Below are 15,163 nucleotides of genomic sequence, written 5' to 3'. Positions count from 1 at the left end.
GTACGTATGTCATAAGGTTAGTTTGCCGTTTCGGCGCCTGGTGGCGTACATGTTTCCAAATAAATAAATACGGCGCACTTGACCAGCCAGTCAGTGTGGAACCCGCCAACGTACATATGTGTGATTCGGTCCAGCGGCCGGCCTGGCCCAGGACTACCCAGTTATCACAAGTAGGAACAAGGTTGACTGACGAACTGGACAGGCACAGCACAATCACTTGTCATCATGCCTGTCGTCGGGAAGCTGGATTCATTGTACCCAGTTACGTTGGAGTGGGTGGAATACTGTGAGCGGGCCGAGCTGTACTTCATTGTGAACTACATCTTGAGTGATAAACAGAAAGCTGTATTTTTGATATGCTGTGGTCCAAAGACTTATTCTCTGCTACGAAGCCTCCTAGCACCAAACAGGCTTGCCCAAGCAGGACTGACCAAAATTTCTACCACATTTGGCAAGCACTACGTCCCTCGCGTATGAAAAGTAGTGGAAAATACCAAGTTTTTCTCGAGGCATCAAAAAGAGGCAGACACCGTAAGTGACTATATTGCCTTGGAAAAATTAACTGAAGATGGCAATTTCGCAAATTTTTCAGAGCTCGTGTTGCACGACCAGATAGTTAGCGAAATCAATGATGCAATCATGCAAACACAGGTGCTGAAATCAACGTGTTTAACCTTCGAAACTGCGAAGGACACAATCGTAGCTTGGAGGTTGCGCGTGACGATTAATGCGCATTGAGCTTTCAGCAAGCACAGCTACTATCTGACAAAGCTCTGGAGCAAATGAACATTGTCCCCTCAGTGAAAAATCATGGCTGTTTTCGTAGCGGCATTCCATGCGTAGGTGTAGCCTCGGCAGCACGATCTGTCACAACTGCCACCAAAAAGGGCACCTTACAAGAGTATGAATAGTGCAGCCGGGGAGTAGAAATTTTGACCAGAGCCAGTGTAGTCGCAGCCAGTCTAGTCACGTGAACAGCTTGGGTGACTTGCCTGTCTCTCTTGAAGAGCCCGAAGTTTTCGACTTGTGGACGCTTCACCCAGTGAGTTCGGAGCCAATGCGCATAGCGGTTGAAGTTAATGGTGTTACGCTTGGTATAGAGTTGGCCACCGGAGTTGGACACTGGCGCTAATTGGTCGACCACTAGGCAAGTTTGCTGAGCTTTTTTCGTCAGTGCTGTTGGAGCCATCCAGCATCCAGAGAAAGCTGGAAGCAATGGTCAAACTTGGCGACAAGGAACGCCAGCTACCACTATTTGTCGTTAAAGGGGCTTGTCCTACACTGTTTGGACAAAGCTGGATGAAGGCCTTCAAGCTAGGCATCGCTCAGACGGAGGGAGTCAATGTCGCGGAGTCTACGGCAAATCTGGTAAACCATTATCACGTTTTTTTTTTCGGAGCAGCTTGGCATGTTTCACGGGGTTGCAGCTTCTATTTCCGTACAAAAGGGCGTGAAGCCACCATTTGCTTTGTGTGATCGGGTTTTTGAAGAACTACAGTGGATGGAATGGAAAGGCATTATCAAACTGGTGAAAACTTCTCATTGGGCCACACCGATCGTTCCTGTATTGAAGCGCAACGGCCGAGTCTGGGTCTGTGGCGATTACCGTAATTACTCGAATCTAACGCGCACCTTTTTTCCGGTTAAGCGAGTTTATAAATCGCATGCGCGTTAGAATCGAGTACCAAAAAAAAGAATACGGTCATTCTATTGTCATCGGCATTTTCAAAATGGCCGCCCCCTACGTGCGTCGGCTTAGCACGTCGCCCATTTCTGCCTATGTGTTTCCCATGTGCGGCACTTCGTATGTGTGCTGAGGAGTTAGTCATCTTGTGCATTAGCATTGACGGCATGGAAAGGCCGACTCCATAAACTCGAGTGCACCACGATGCCGCTTTTAAAAGAAAAGTCATCGCGTGTGCAGAAACGGACGGAAGTCCGGCCGCATCGCAGTCGTTCGGAGTTCCAGAAATGTGCGTGCGGGACTGGGGGAAACAAAAGCAGAAGATTGTCGATAGGAAAGCTTCACGCAAAGGCTTCAGTGGACAACAGGAGGGTCGGTTTCCGCAAATTGAAGAGCTGCTCGCCGAGTATGTGCTTGAGCAGCTAGCGGCACAGCGTCCCGCGACGGCAGAACTCTCCAAGTGCGGGCTATGCAGTTAGCCTTAGAAAAAGGGCTAATGCGGAGCCAGTTTAAAGTGAGCAGGTGCTGGCTAACTAACTTTATGAAGAGAAAAGGCTTTTCCCTCCGAAGGTGAACAGGCATATGCGAAAAGTTTTGCGGAGGGGTACGATGAAAAGCTTCACAGTTTTCACAGGTTCGTCCTAAACTTGCGGCACAACAACGGCTACCTGCTTGGGCAAATTGGGAATGCCGATCAGACGCCTCTTTACTTCGACATGCCTGGCACCACAACCGTCGAGAAGAAAGTGGAGAAGCAAGTTCGCGTGCTGACATCGGTCCACGGTAAAACTACAGTGACGGCAATGCTCTTTTACACGTCAGATGGGCACAAGCTTCCCCCGTACCTCATATTTAAAGGGAAGACGCTCCCGAAAGGAGTCGTTTCTTTTAAGAGGTGTGATGGTGCGGGTCGGCGAGAAAAATGGGTGCGCGTTGCAATCGATGTCTTGGTTGTTTTTTCCGTCGTGGAAATTGGGTGCGCGTTACAATCGAGGGCGCGGTAAAATCGAGTAAATACGGTATAGGACTAATATAAACCCGGTGGTGATCGAGTCCTACCCTATTTCTAAGATTGAGAAACCTCTTGCGCAGCTTACAAGGGGAAAGAAGTTCACGAAGCTCGACTTGCAAGACGTTCACCAGCAGGTCCCACTCGATGAAGAGTGCCAAGAACTAGTCATCATTACTACTCCGAGGGGGTTGTACTGATTCACAAGGCTGCAGTTCGGGGTTTCATTAGCTCCGACTGGTATTTCAGCGAGAGATGGAAAATCTTTAGCACAGCTTTGACCATGTCGTAGTCTACTTTGACAATATTCTGGTCATGGAAACCAGTGACAAAGAGCTTTGGGAGAATTTGTGCGAACTATTGGATCACCTAAAAACTGCGGGACTGCAACTGTAGTTAACCAAATACAAATTCTCGAAACCGCTTCCAGTACTTGGGCTATAATACTAGTGCAGCAGGGCTGCTTCCAGACCCTGCTACCTCTGCCAATTTTGTTGTTGACTGCCCTGCCAAAGTCATTGTGCTGGAAGGAGTATACCGATGGGTGCTGTCGTCAAATGTTGTGGTGGCAGCCACCTCCAGAGACATGGTGCTGTCGCAAGTAAGAGCAGCGTTGTGAGGCAGGCTGCCAGATAAACCTAGAGTCAGTGGGAAAACCCTACGAGACGCCCTTTCATGTGATGAGTGTGCTAGGGAACTGTCTATTGTAAGGCAACAGAGTCATTGCTCCAAAATCCTTACAAAGGAAAGTCCCCCAGTTGCTGCCTGAGAGTCATCCAGAACTTTTCAAAATGAAGGCAGTTGTGCGTTGCCGTGTGTGGTGGCGTAGCTTGGAAAAACGATATAGCGATAACCATTCAAGGGTGCCATATTTTCCAGGAGCATCAAAGAATGTCACGACCAGTACCTGTCATGCTCTGGCTGTTCTCTGAGACAACGTGGTCACGGCTGCATGTGCACTGTGCTGGTCTTTACAGAAACATTTATTCTTTATCGCAGTCGATGCGTTCGGATTGAAGTGTTTCTGGTATCCACACCATCAGCAGCAACTATTTCCTGCATGCAAATTATGTTCGCGAACCAAGGCCTTCCAGATGTTGTCGTGTTGGATAATGGGCCAGCATTTACCAGTGAGCTCTACTCAACATTCCTCAAGAAAAAAGGGGGTGGCGCATGCTGGTGCTGCCGTATCCCCCAGCGTCAGATGGTTCTGTAGAGCGAGCAGTGCAAACTGTCAAAAACAAGTCGGGGAAGGCTGGCCCTAGAGATATTGGCGCTCAAATTGCCCGCATGCTCGCACGCTTCTGTCTTACTAGTCAACGCCTTACGAGATCACGGGTTGCTGTTCGTTGCAGCTGTTGTGGCAGAAGCTGAGGACTGTGTTGGACCTGCTACATCCAGACCTCAGGACTAAGGTGCTACAGAAGCAACTTCAACAGAAAGTCAGATGTGGCCAAGAAACAAGACCCAGGTTTTGTGTTTCCCTGGCAACCAGGTGTTCGCTAGGAACTTCCGTCTAGGCCCTGCATGGCTGCCCGCAGTCGTCTCCGAACAACGCACTTTGTTGATAGAAGTCCTGCTGGAGGACGGACGGCGTTTAACTCGACATCTGGGTCACATCCACCAGCCCCATGAGGAACTGAGTGCAGGCAACCAAAGGTCAGGCAGCCCAGTAGCTACAGGTCTTGCTTCAAGTTTGGACATGGGTCAGAGGCCGCTAACTCTGGATCGCCTTCACGACACCGAGTCTAGGCAAGATCTCAGGGAAGACCTGGCGAGGGAAAGGGAACTTGCTGTCACAGCACCTGTCATGTGTCGAAGTACCAGTATCGCGCTACTCACCTTGTTTGCATCCATTGATAAAAGGGGGAGGGATGTGATAAGATTAGTTTGCTGTGCCGGTGCTGCGTCGATGTTTGGAATCAATAAATACGGCACACTTCACCAGCCAGTCAGTGTAAAACCCGCGAACGTACGTGTGCATTTTGGTCCAGTGGATGGCATGGCGTAGGACTACCCGGTTATCACACGATGTCGTCATGCAAAGTGAAGTCTTTAAATCTTCAAAATCTCCAGCAGCTTGGAATTCACGTGACTTTCAATGGGTTAAAGGTAGTCTGTAAGAAATCGCGAATGGATCAGCAATATGCCTGCTACCTGTTATACCAAGGCTTATTACAGTGAAGTAACCTTCAGAGTGAGCACCACAATTAAATTTCAGGTGTTGGCCGAACACCGATGGATAATCGGGTTGTGTGTTATCATGCCGGCAAAGTGAAATGAAAACTACCCCAAAGACAGCGAGGCTCAAGACATGTCATTAAAGAGGAGAGTTTCTTTAGCATATCAAGGCGACACTCCGGAGAAGCGCAGCAGTTCGCCCTGTCACTGCAGAATGGCAGTCACTTTCTGTTGCTTAGGATTTGAACACAATGTCAGAATTCTTGCGTTACTTTTTTCTTTGAGCATAATGCAAATGGCTGAAAAGATTTAATTAAGTCTATTAAATGAAAAGTCTACATTGATAACAGTAAATTGTTTTGTTGGACATTTTTGATCGGTTTATAGTAGTATCGCACTGTGACCAAAAACCATGTTCTTTAGTGCCATCTCACTGAAAGCGCTTCGAAAGGGATGTTATTGATGGTGCCCCTGTATTGGAATTCCTTGGCTCTCTTTTTTTGTTGTTATCACAACTAGTACCATATTTACTCGCTTAATGAACCCACTCGTATAATGAACCCACCCCCCACCTTCGCCTGGAAAAAAGATAAAAGCTTTTTTGTAATGTATCTGTTCAATTTATTTCGGTATGATAGCCAGTGCCGTTGACGATCGAAACAGCATTAAGTCAAGCAATTATATCACAAAATAACAATGCAATAAAAGTCAAAACATAGTTTTGCAACCATGCTTAACAGTTGCAAGCAGTGCGAGCGCGGACGACGTCAATCAAAATTTGAAAGTCGCGCCTTTTACAGCAAAGCACCATCTGTTGAATGTAAGAGAAAACTGTGATAGCGCCACGCAAGCACAGGGGCACAAAAACAAAGCGCATGGCCTTCAAACTGGCGTGTGCGCGGCAAAGACACACGCTGCGCGCTTACTATTTCGAAGGCCATGCAAAACCCAACCGCACCCATTGCGCCAAAAGGGCGTTGCGCACCCGCAACGTTTGTGCGGCGCCATCTGATGCTGTTTTTTTATTGCGATAGTAATTATATGGATACTCTAGGCTGGGTTTCGCCATCAGCGTCACTCACCGTATATGTATATGTGTCTATGTATATGAAAACTCAAGAAAAAAAGCCGCCCTCGCTCTGCGCCCAGCTCGGTCACAATGCGCCGACGCGCGCTTATCTCCACGTGTACTTTGCCCCGCGAATGAGGAGGGGGGGGGGGGGCTATAGATGTTTGTGTGCACGTGCTTATCTTTCGGTGGTCGCAAGCCTTCCACCCTGACAGGAACGATTGCGTTTAGTTACCGGGCACACAAAGATCCCTTCGCTCACTGGACAGGTGCTGTTTGTGAAAAGAGTGTGCTTTTCAAACAGCGAAGTGGGCACTTGTTACTCATAAGTAATTCTTAAAAGAGAGAAAAAGAAAACAAAAGGGAGCCCCGTAACTGTCTGCATCATAGTGCGACACCTCAACAGTGGCTCACGAGGGATGGGGTAAGGAGGGATTAAAAGGGATGGGGAAGAATTAAGGGGATAGGAATAGAGATGGGGGCAGAGACAGAGAGACCCACATACAGAAGTAAGGAGAAGATAGGAGAGATTGACACGGTCGCAGGAGTCTGAGGACTGGGTACCACTCAGTGAGAGCTTCACGACATCATGAGATGGCGGAGGGCGAGCCGGTCAGCCAGAGCTGCGCTGTCGTCGGAGATCGCGGGGGCACAACCGGTCGGCACGAAATCCAGCGAGCGAGTCGCGCTTGTTGCTCTTTATTTTGCCCTCATAATTGTACCTGTGATTACGTTTAGTGCGTCGGTTTTGCTTCAACAGCACTGCATGTCGAGCTGTAAACATTGTTAGTTCGCTTTTGTCCCGGGTGTGTTGTTTCGTGCTTCATGTGAGCGTGAACAGCGTGCTGCACGTTTCGATCTGCTAGCCGTTCTCAGCGTTGCATTCCAAGTTGTTGCTATCATAATGATTGCTTCGCCCTTGTGGTGAAACTGTCACTTTTTTGTTGTCGGGTTTATCGTTGTGAACTTAGTTGGGACACCTGCTGCACAGGGCGCATTCGGCCGGTACGCTAACTACACGGCTGGTTAAAAACAGCAAACGATGGGGCATTTGAACTGAGCGGCTGGACAACACTTCGGCGTTGATCTGTGTGCTTTCGTTACGTGAGGAAACAGAAAGAGCTTCGGGCTACAAAAAAGATTTATCTCGCATTTCACTGGCCCAAACAAGCAAAGCTGTCACGCGAAATTTTTGCCGTTGTGACTACCATGACTTTCTTTTCCTGCGTAATGAACCCTCTCCCCAAATTAGCGCGAACTTTTCTGAAAAAAAAAAGGGGGGGGGGGTCATTACGCGAGTAAATACAGTAGTTGATTGTTGTACCAAAGCAGGGAAAAGACACAATTGAACTTGCCTTCATATTGCATTGCAGTGACCTCGTGGTGGATATGCTGGTCTTGGGTGGAGACTACCTGTTGCCGTCCAGAGAATCCCTGGATGAGTTGTGCCCCAACATGAGTGAGTGCTGACCAACATAGTCGCGACATTCCATCACTCTTCTGCATGACTGCAAAAGACTTCTATCACTATCACTTGATGCACATTTCTTTATTTTTGCTTGAGTTGCCATAATGAAATCTCCTAAAATGAACAATTTCAGATTGTTTATCACTTTTTTTTCACAGATACTGTAATACACATAGGATAGTTTGCTTATAGGGGATTTTAGAAGGGTGGAAATGCATTACATAGCGATGAAAATGTAGGCAACAAGACAAAGAAGAGCAGCATACATTGTTTCAGAAGAAAAAAATACAACTCTTTCAACCATCGATTAAATTTAGGCAAAATTTGCAAAAAAGAAATACATGTTAAGAATAGATATTTGCAAAGTGGCGTAACTAGATGGGACGGCACCCATGGCAAATATATTTTTGTGCCCCTCGTGATGGTAATTAGAGTGATCATTATTTTTATTATTATTATTACAATGTTTGTGCAAAGAAATACACCGTCTCCCGCTCAAGGGAACCATGTGTTGATGCGAAGCTGCGGGGAGATGGAGACGGCTCCAACATTCAGAACCTCTACGTCACTAATGCTGCCGGTGACCAAATCTTCCACTGAATGAAGGACAACGTGGACAAAAACAAGATGACCGAATTCCAGCACCTAGACAACCATCGTCTCGACACCATGACTCCGCGTTACTTCCAACGCTTTTTTCACCGCCGACTCGAGAAATAGAGGAGGGAAAGCGTATGAGAGGAGAGAAAAGGCGTGAGGTCATGGTTGCCCGATGGGGGTGAGGACGCAGCGGCAAGAAGGAGAGACAAAGCCTCCGCCATAAGCTGCTTCGCCTTGAAAAAGCCATCTGGCTGTTTTGGGCAAGCGAATTGGCGACCTCTTGATTGATTGCTCACTACAGTGAACTAAAGCCGTCTTGCACATCTACGCATCGTACGACATAACAGAAGCCCACAAAGTGAGAAAAAAAAAAATGTGAAAGAAATGCACCTTGCTGGTCACTTTTCTAGTTTACTGGAAATATACGAAATTCGTAAATGAGTGCAATCAAACAAAAAAGAATGACGAGACTGCATATAAACTATTTCTATAATTTTGGCACGAGAAGTATTGTTCCAAATTACTTATTTCGTTCATCAAATCTGCATACTATGACTACTTTTTTTTTTTTTGGTCAATGCTAATGATTCATATGAAAATTCATTCAGGAAAAGCCTGTTGTCGAAAAATCTCCACGCACGCCAGTGTAAATTTTAGATTGTGAACAATCGCTATTAAAAAAAAAGTTGTATACATTTCACATAGTGCACGCACATTATGAAAGGAGCTGTTGCTAATTGGTCACACATTTTTGCCATAACAGCTGCACTCTAGATCCGAGGTCTCCAACACGGGACCTGTGGACCTCTCGCCAGTGAACCCCGGCCCGCACGCGACTGTCTTCATCGCACTTTGCTTTCCTTTTTTTCCCCTAATTGGCGTGGTCATGAGCTACACAGGCATAACTTGTCTAGAGAATTTTTTTTTCTCAAGAAACCCCTGCAGTCAACATGTGTTGATACTTAAGTGCCAAAGACAAACAAAATTTGATATTTTAGAACTGCCGAGACTTAACTCTTTTTGGAGGTATGTTTAATGTTGTTGCAATCGCGGTGCTCAATCGCCTTAGAAAATGACCGATGTATGAGATAGGGGAAAAAATTTCAAGTTGCAATGTTAGGTATTTGAAACATATGAGCCTTCTTTGTGTGTGTTTTGGGCCCCATTCAGAGTCTATATCAACGAGATGTGACACTGATAACATGTTATGCAGCCACCATAGCCCGTTAACATGTCTATTTTTCCATTTATTTATTCATATACCCTAAGGGCCTATGTGGGCATTGCATAGGGGGGTAGGTGCAATACTGCGGTGTTATGTTCACAAAAGAAACACTTACATAGAACATGAAAAATAAAAAGGTAAATGGCCAAAGCACGAGAAGTTCGCATCAAAACTAAAACATACTAATGCAATGCAGCACTCGGTAAGGCTTGAAACAAGGTACGCAATAACTCATGTCATATTGGCACTAGACTAAACAAAAGAAAGCTACAAAATGTAACAGTTCTGCATTCCACATCTCCTTTAATTTTCTAAGAAATCGTTCAGTTTCAACGTCGCTTGGCAGTTTATTCCAATCATAAGTTGCAAGAAACAATGGTGAGTCGCGAACGAACAGTGGGTTGTATTTTGATCCAGGTGTGGAAACATGCAATGAGTTGGTTTAATCTTTGAATGTAAAAAAGGAGCATGTGGAAATGAGGCCAACGTTTTTCTAGAGTAGGTAATTTCAAGGATGTTTTTTTAATACCTTTTATGCTATATATCCGGAAATATTTTCCTGGGATAAAGCAGGCTACTTTGTTTTGAATGGCCTCAAGCTTGTGAATCAGGTATTGCTGGTTAGGATTCCAAATAAGGGTGGCGTAATCCATTTTCGTGCAAACTAAAGTTATGTACGCGAGAAGTTGTGGGGTCTTGGATTTGCAAGCCAGCGCCACGCCACGCTCTTGAAGTTAACGAACACAGCAGACACGGTCGATACATAAATCATAATCAACACGCTAGGACATCATTACACAATATTACCATACACTCCAAAAACATGACAAACACAATAACACATCCAAGGCGGCGTTGCCAACGCTTGACTTACCATGAGGGCCCCCGACGCGCAACTCACGGTGTCACGCATCGGGGACCCACGCTAGAGACAACCGTTCCCGGCAACCGCACGCGCTGAAGAGCTGCTTATTTCTTGCGCGCCGCCACCAAGAGTTGCCTGCCGCCAGGGGTTACTGCTGGTGCTATCGCTCTAACAACTATGATGATGATGATGACAGCGGTGATCACTGCTCGCGTACACAATGCCACCTACCGCCTGGTAGCTGTAACCCTAGATGCAGCGTTTGGGCGAGACACGAGCGCCACGTGGCGCAAACAACTTTACAGGGGGTGTCAGCACCTTCACATATTTCTAACCTTAATTCAGACCATATCGCAAAAATAAAAGAAATGCGCTACACAATCTCTAATAAAACATGACAATACATGGCCCTTCATAACGTCTGTGCACCACGGCACCGCCGCGGGTCCACTCTGCTGCACTGTTCAGCTCGCAGACTTCACCTCAGTACCGGTCCCGCAACAGCAACGTTGCAGTCAGCGCGATGTCCGTCACTCGCGCCGACAAGTCTTCCGGTTGCGACCAGCACTCACAAGGACGCCGAACTGCAGACAGTTGCACAGGTCCCAGGCATGTCCATCGCCCGAGTTTACGACTGCATTCTTGGCCAGCGGCGCTGACGATGTGCGGAACACAGCCAGCTGTGGAGTCCGGGGAGCTTCAGGCTTTTCGCCCACATGGTGCGATGGTCAGTACTACTAGCTAATATATCGACGGCGGCCGAGACACCCATCAAAATAAAACAAAAATCACTTGTCATAACTCGTGCATCACAAGATAAAAAAAAGTGAGAGAAGCAGAGTGCAACACCTTAACGGCACGATCCACCTAGTTGAGCCACGTGTGACAGGCGGCTGCGCAGAGCCTTAGGCCTAATGAGTCGCTCGACAACAACCGGCATCCACACAGCACCCAGCCTAGGCGCAGAAAAGGCAGCCGCAAGGAGACATCCACTCTCTAAGGCGGCCCTATCGCTCGCCGCACACAGCAGCTTATCGAGCGACCGGCGTCCACCGTCCCGGACGGTGTCGTGACGCCCCGGTGTCGAGCCGCAATACCAGACAGCAACGACGCCTGGCTCCCTGAGCCTAAAAGAGATAGAAGAAGCTATTTACAGAAAACCGGACCACCCATGAGGCTTCCGTACTCGCTTGGGACCTGGCCTACAAACCATGTGCTCTAAAGTTTTGCTCACCCCAGGATGCAGACCGTATGGCTCTCGTCCCAACTGAACAACGTTCTTGAAAACTAACAACAAGAAAAAAACACTTGCGAACAGAAAAAAAACTCAACGTGCCAACAAGTTCAAACATGCCACAACAACCAATCTCCTCGCTCTCAACAAAGCACACCACAGACGCTAGCAAAGAAGTTCCCTTAGGCCTACTCTACCCCGGCTTTTACAAAAGCTTGTACCGAACCGCGAAAACTGTCGTCCAACGCTCCAAGAGCCCCATGTTGGGCAGCCAGTGTAGGGTATTGAATTGGCGAGCAAGCTCCACGCCACGCTCTTGGAGTGAAAGGACACAGTAGACACGGTCGGTAAAACAACAACATACATTTATATAACAAATTTAGAACGACGACATCGTCAGCCGAATAATTGTAACATAATCGTGATCAACACGCTAGGACACCCTTACACAATATTACCGTACACTCCAAAACATGACAAACACAATAACACACCCAAGGCGGCGGCGTCAACGCTTTACTTACCACGAGGGCCCCTGACGCGCAACCCGCGGTGCCACGCATCGAGGAACCACACTAGAGACAACCGTTCACGGCAACCGCCACGTGCAGAAGAGCCGCTTATTTCTTGCACGCCGACACCAAGAGCTGCCTGCTGCCAGGGGTCGCTGCTGGCACTATCACTCTAACAATATGATGAGGATGATAGCGCTGATGATGATAACTGCAAAGAATGAAACGTGATGACCGGTTTTGAATTGCCCCTAATTTGTTAGCAAGTGTTACGTGGCCGGGATCCCATTCACATGCGGCAACTCCATCTAGTAGAGAACAAATTCAGGTGATGTACAGCTGTTTCTTAAGAAAAGTAGGTGCAACAGCATAGTTTTTTTTTTTGTAGCCAAGCATGCAATTAGGCTTGGATGTGACATGATTAATGTGGCCGGACCATGATAGCGAGTTGGTAATGTGAACACCAAGATACTTATAAGACTGGACATATTCAAGCGGGGTTGCGTTCAGGCTGTAGGAATAGTTATGTATAGATGTGTGGTTACGTGAAACTCTCATTGCTTTAGATATAAAAATGTCAAGTTCCATTTTCCAAAGGTTACACCATTGTAAGAAGTTGTTCAGATCTGTTTGTAAGGTTTGTGGGGGGTCTAGAGGTGGCAAGCACCACCACTACGCTGTTGGAGTGATCAGACACAGTAGACGCGGTCGGTACAATCCAAACAACACACATTTATTTCACTAATTTAGAACGACGATATCGTCCGCCAAATCGATACATCAATCGTTATCGACACGCTAGGACATCCGTACACAATATTACCATACACTTCATGACAAACACAATAACACGACAAACACACAATAACATGACAAATTTAATAGCACACCCAAGGTGGCGTCACCAACGCTTTCCTTACCACGAGGGGCCCCGACGCGCAGCCCGCGGTGCCACGCACCAGGAACCCACGCTAGAGACAACCGTTCGCGGCAACCGCCACGCGCAGAAGAGCTTTGCTCAACTCTCGCCTGCCACCAAGGCTTGCCATCCGCCAGGGGTCATTGCCGGCACTATCACTCTACCAACCATGATGATGATAGTGGTGCTCACCGCTCGCGTACACGCCACCTACCGCCCGGTAGTTGTAACCCGAAATGTAGCTTTTGGGTGAGACAGGTGCATCACACAGCGCAAACAACTTTACAGGGGGTGTCAGCACCCCCACAAAGTTAGGTGGACTGGTTAGCAGATTGCAATTAGGTTTAATGAATCCTAAAGCTCTTGAGGTCTTACTGGTTTCTGCCTCAACGTGAGCATTTCATGAGTGTGTGAAAGATGAACGCTTAAGCATTTTATTGTGGTCACATTTCCGACTAGCCTATTCTTCATCATGTAAGCTCAAGTTTCGTAGTTCTTATTGCTTGAATGTACATCGTTTTTGAGACTTCACTTTCCATTTGCCATTATAGCACCAGCGGGTGATTTGGTTAATGTCAGACTGCAGCAGATTTCTCTGTAAATTAAACAGTCGTGTGTAAAATGTCTTATTTAATATGGTTACTTATATTATTGATGTAAATGAAGAATAGGATTGGCCCTAACAGGGTACTTTGTGGAACACCTGATTTTACCTTTACTTATGGAGACAATGTATTATCCACAAAAACAGACTGATAGCGATCGGACAAGAAATTAGCAATTTATTTAGAGATATTTGGGTAGATGTTCAGGGCGCTCGGTTAGGCGGTTATGGGGGACCTTGTCGATGGCTTTGGCAAAGTCTATAAGTAGAGCATCAATGTTTTATTTATCGCTTCGTGAATATCAATTATTAGTTCGAATAGTTGAGTTTCGCATGAAAGGCCGCGCCAGAAACTATACTGACTTGGTAAAAACGTGGTCGTTGTTAGATAATGTAATTACTCGAATCTAACGCACACCTTTTTTCCGGTTAAGCGAGTTCATAAATCGCATGCGGGTTTGAACCGAGTATGAAAAAAAAATGAATACGGTCATTCTATTGCCATTGGCATTTCCAAAATGGCCCCCCCAACGTGCGTCGGCATGGCGCGTCGGTCATTTTTGCCTATGCGTTTCCCATGTGCGGCACTTTGTACGTGTGCTGAGAAGTTCGTCATCTTGTAGTGCATTAGTATCGATGGCATGGAAGGGCCGACTCCAAAAACTCGAGTGCACCACGATGCCGCTTTTAAAGAAAAGTCATCGCGTGTGCAGAAACTGACTGAAATCGGGCCGCATCGCGGTCGTTCCGAGTTCCCAAAACGTGCGTGCAGGACTGGCGGAAACAAAAGCAGATTGTCGACAGCAAAGCTTCACGCAAAGGCGTCAGTCGACCACAGCAGGGTCGGTTTCCACAAACTGAAGAGCTGCTCAGTGAGTATGTGCTTGAACAGCGAGACGCACAGCGGCCCGTGACGACAGCACTGCTCCAAGTGCGGGCTATGCAGTTAGCCTTAGAAAAAGGGCTAATGCGGAGCCAGTTTAAAGCGAGCAGGGGCTGGCTAACTAACTTTATGAAGAGGAAAGGCTTTTCTCTCCGAAGGTGAACGGGCATATGCAAAAAGTTTTGCGGAGGAGTACGATGAAAAGCTGCACTGTTTTCAGAGGTTCGTCATAAACTTGCGGCACAACAACGGCTACATGCTTAGGCAAATCGAGAATGCTGATCAGACGCCTCTTTACTTCGACATGCCTGGCACGACAACCGTCGAAAAGAAGGGGGCGAAGCAAGTTCGCGTACCGACATCGGTCCACGGTAAAACTACAGGGACGGCAATGCTCTGTTACACGTCAGATGGGCACAAGCTTCCCCCGTACCTCATATTTAAATGGAAGACGCTCCCGAAAGGAGTCGTTTTTTCGAGTTGTGTGATCGTGTGGGCCAACGAGAAAAATGGATCCACGTTGCAATCGTTGTCTTACTTTTTTTTCGTTGTGGAAACCGGGTGCACATTACAATCGAGGGTACGATAGAATCGAGTAAATACGGTATGTTATAATAGCAGATGGTATAATGTACTCTAAAAGTTTACACAGTTTGCTTATTAGTGAAATTCGTCCATAGTTTTAAAGCATACAAGGTCACCTGGTTTAAAGATTGTAGTGATGTGTCCAATTTCACAGGCGTCTGGTACGCTACCATTATCAATAGATTGTTGAAAAAGAGCAGCTAGAATGTGAAAATTTACAGTTCTTGGTATTTTTTGAATTTTGGTGCAGATTTCCGGGCCGGGTGCCAAATTATGTGGGAGCCTGTTAGTAGCCCGTTCTGTACCGTGGTGTGAAATATTTAAA

General features: G+C 46.9%; 1 protein-coding gene across 6 annotated transcripts in view; it reads left to right on the top strand.

Annotated features, from left to right (window-relative positions):
* The window catches only part of LOC119173573 (ribosomal biogenesis protein LAS1L), a 282,454-nt gene that overhangs the window by 89,603 nt on the left and 177,688 nt on the right, over positions 1 to 15,163 (top strand). For all 6 annotated transcript variants that reach the window (XM_075896362.1, XM_037424380.2, XM_075896360.1 and 3 more), the window contains exon 7: positions 7,317 to 7,402. In XM_075896362.1, the coding sequence (XP_075752477.1) occupies positions 7,317 to 7,402 (86 nt within the window). The remainder of the gene's footprint in view (positions 1 to 7,316; positions 7,403 to 15,163) is intronic.

This window comes from Rhipicephalus microplus, chromosome 5 (genome assembly GCF_043290135.1).
Source record: "Rhipicephalus microplus isolate Deutch F79 chromosome 5, USDA_Rmic, whole genome shotgun sequence".
Lineage (NCBI taxonomy): Eukaryota > Metazoa > Arthropoda > Arachnida > Ixodida > Ixodidae > Rhipicephalus > Rhipicephalus microplus.
The sequence above is the reverse complement of the archived record's forward strand: the minus strand, read 5'-3'. Positions and strand labels throughout refer to the sequence as shown.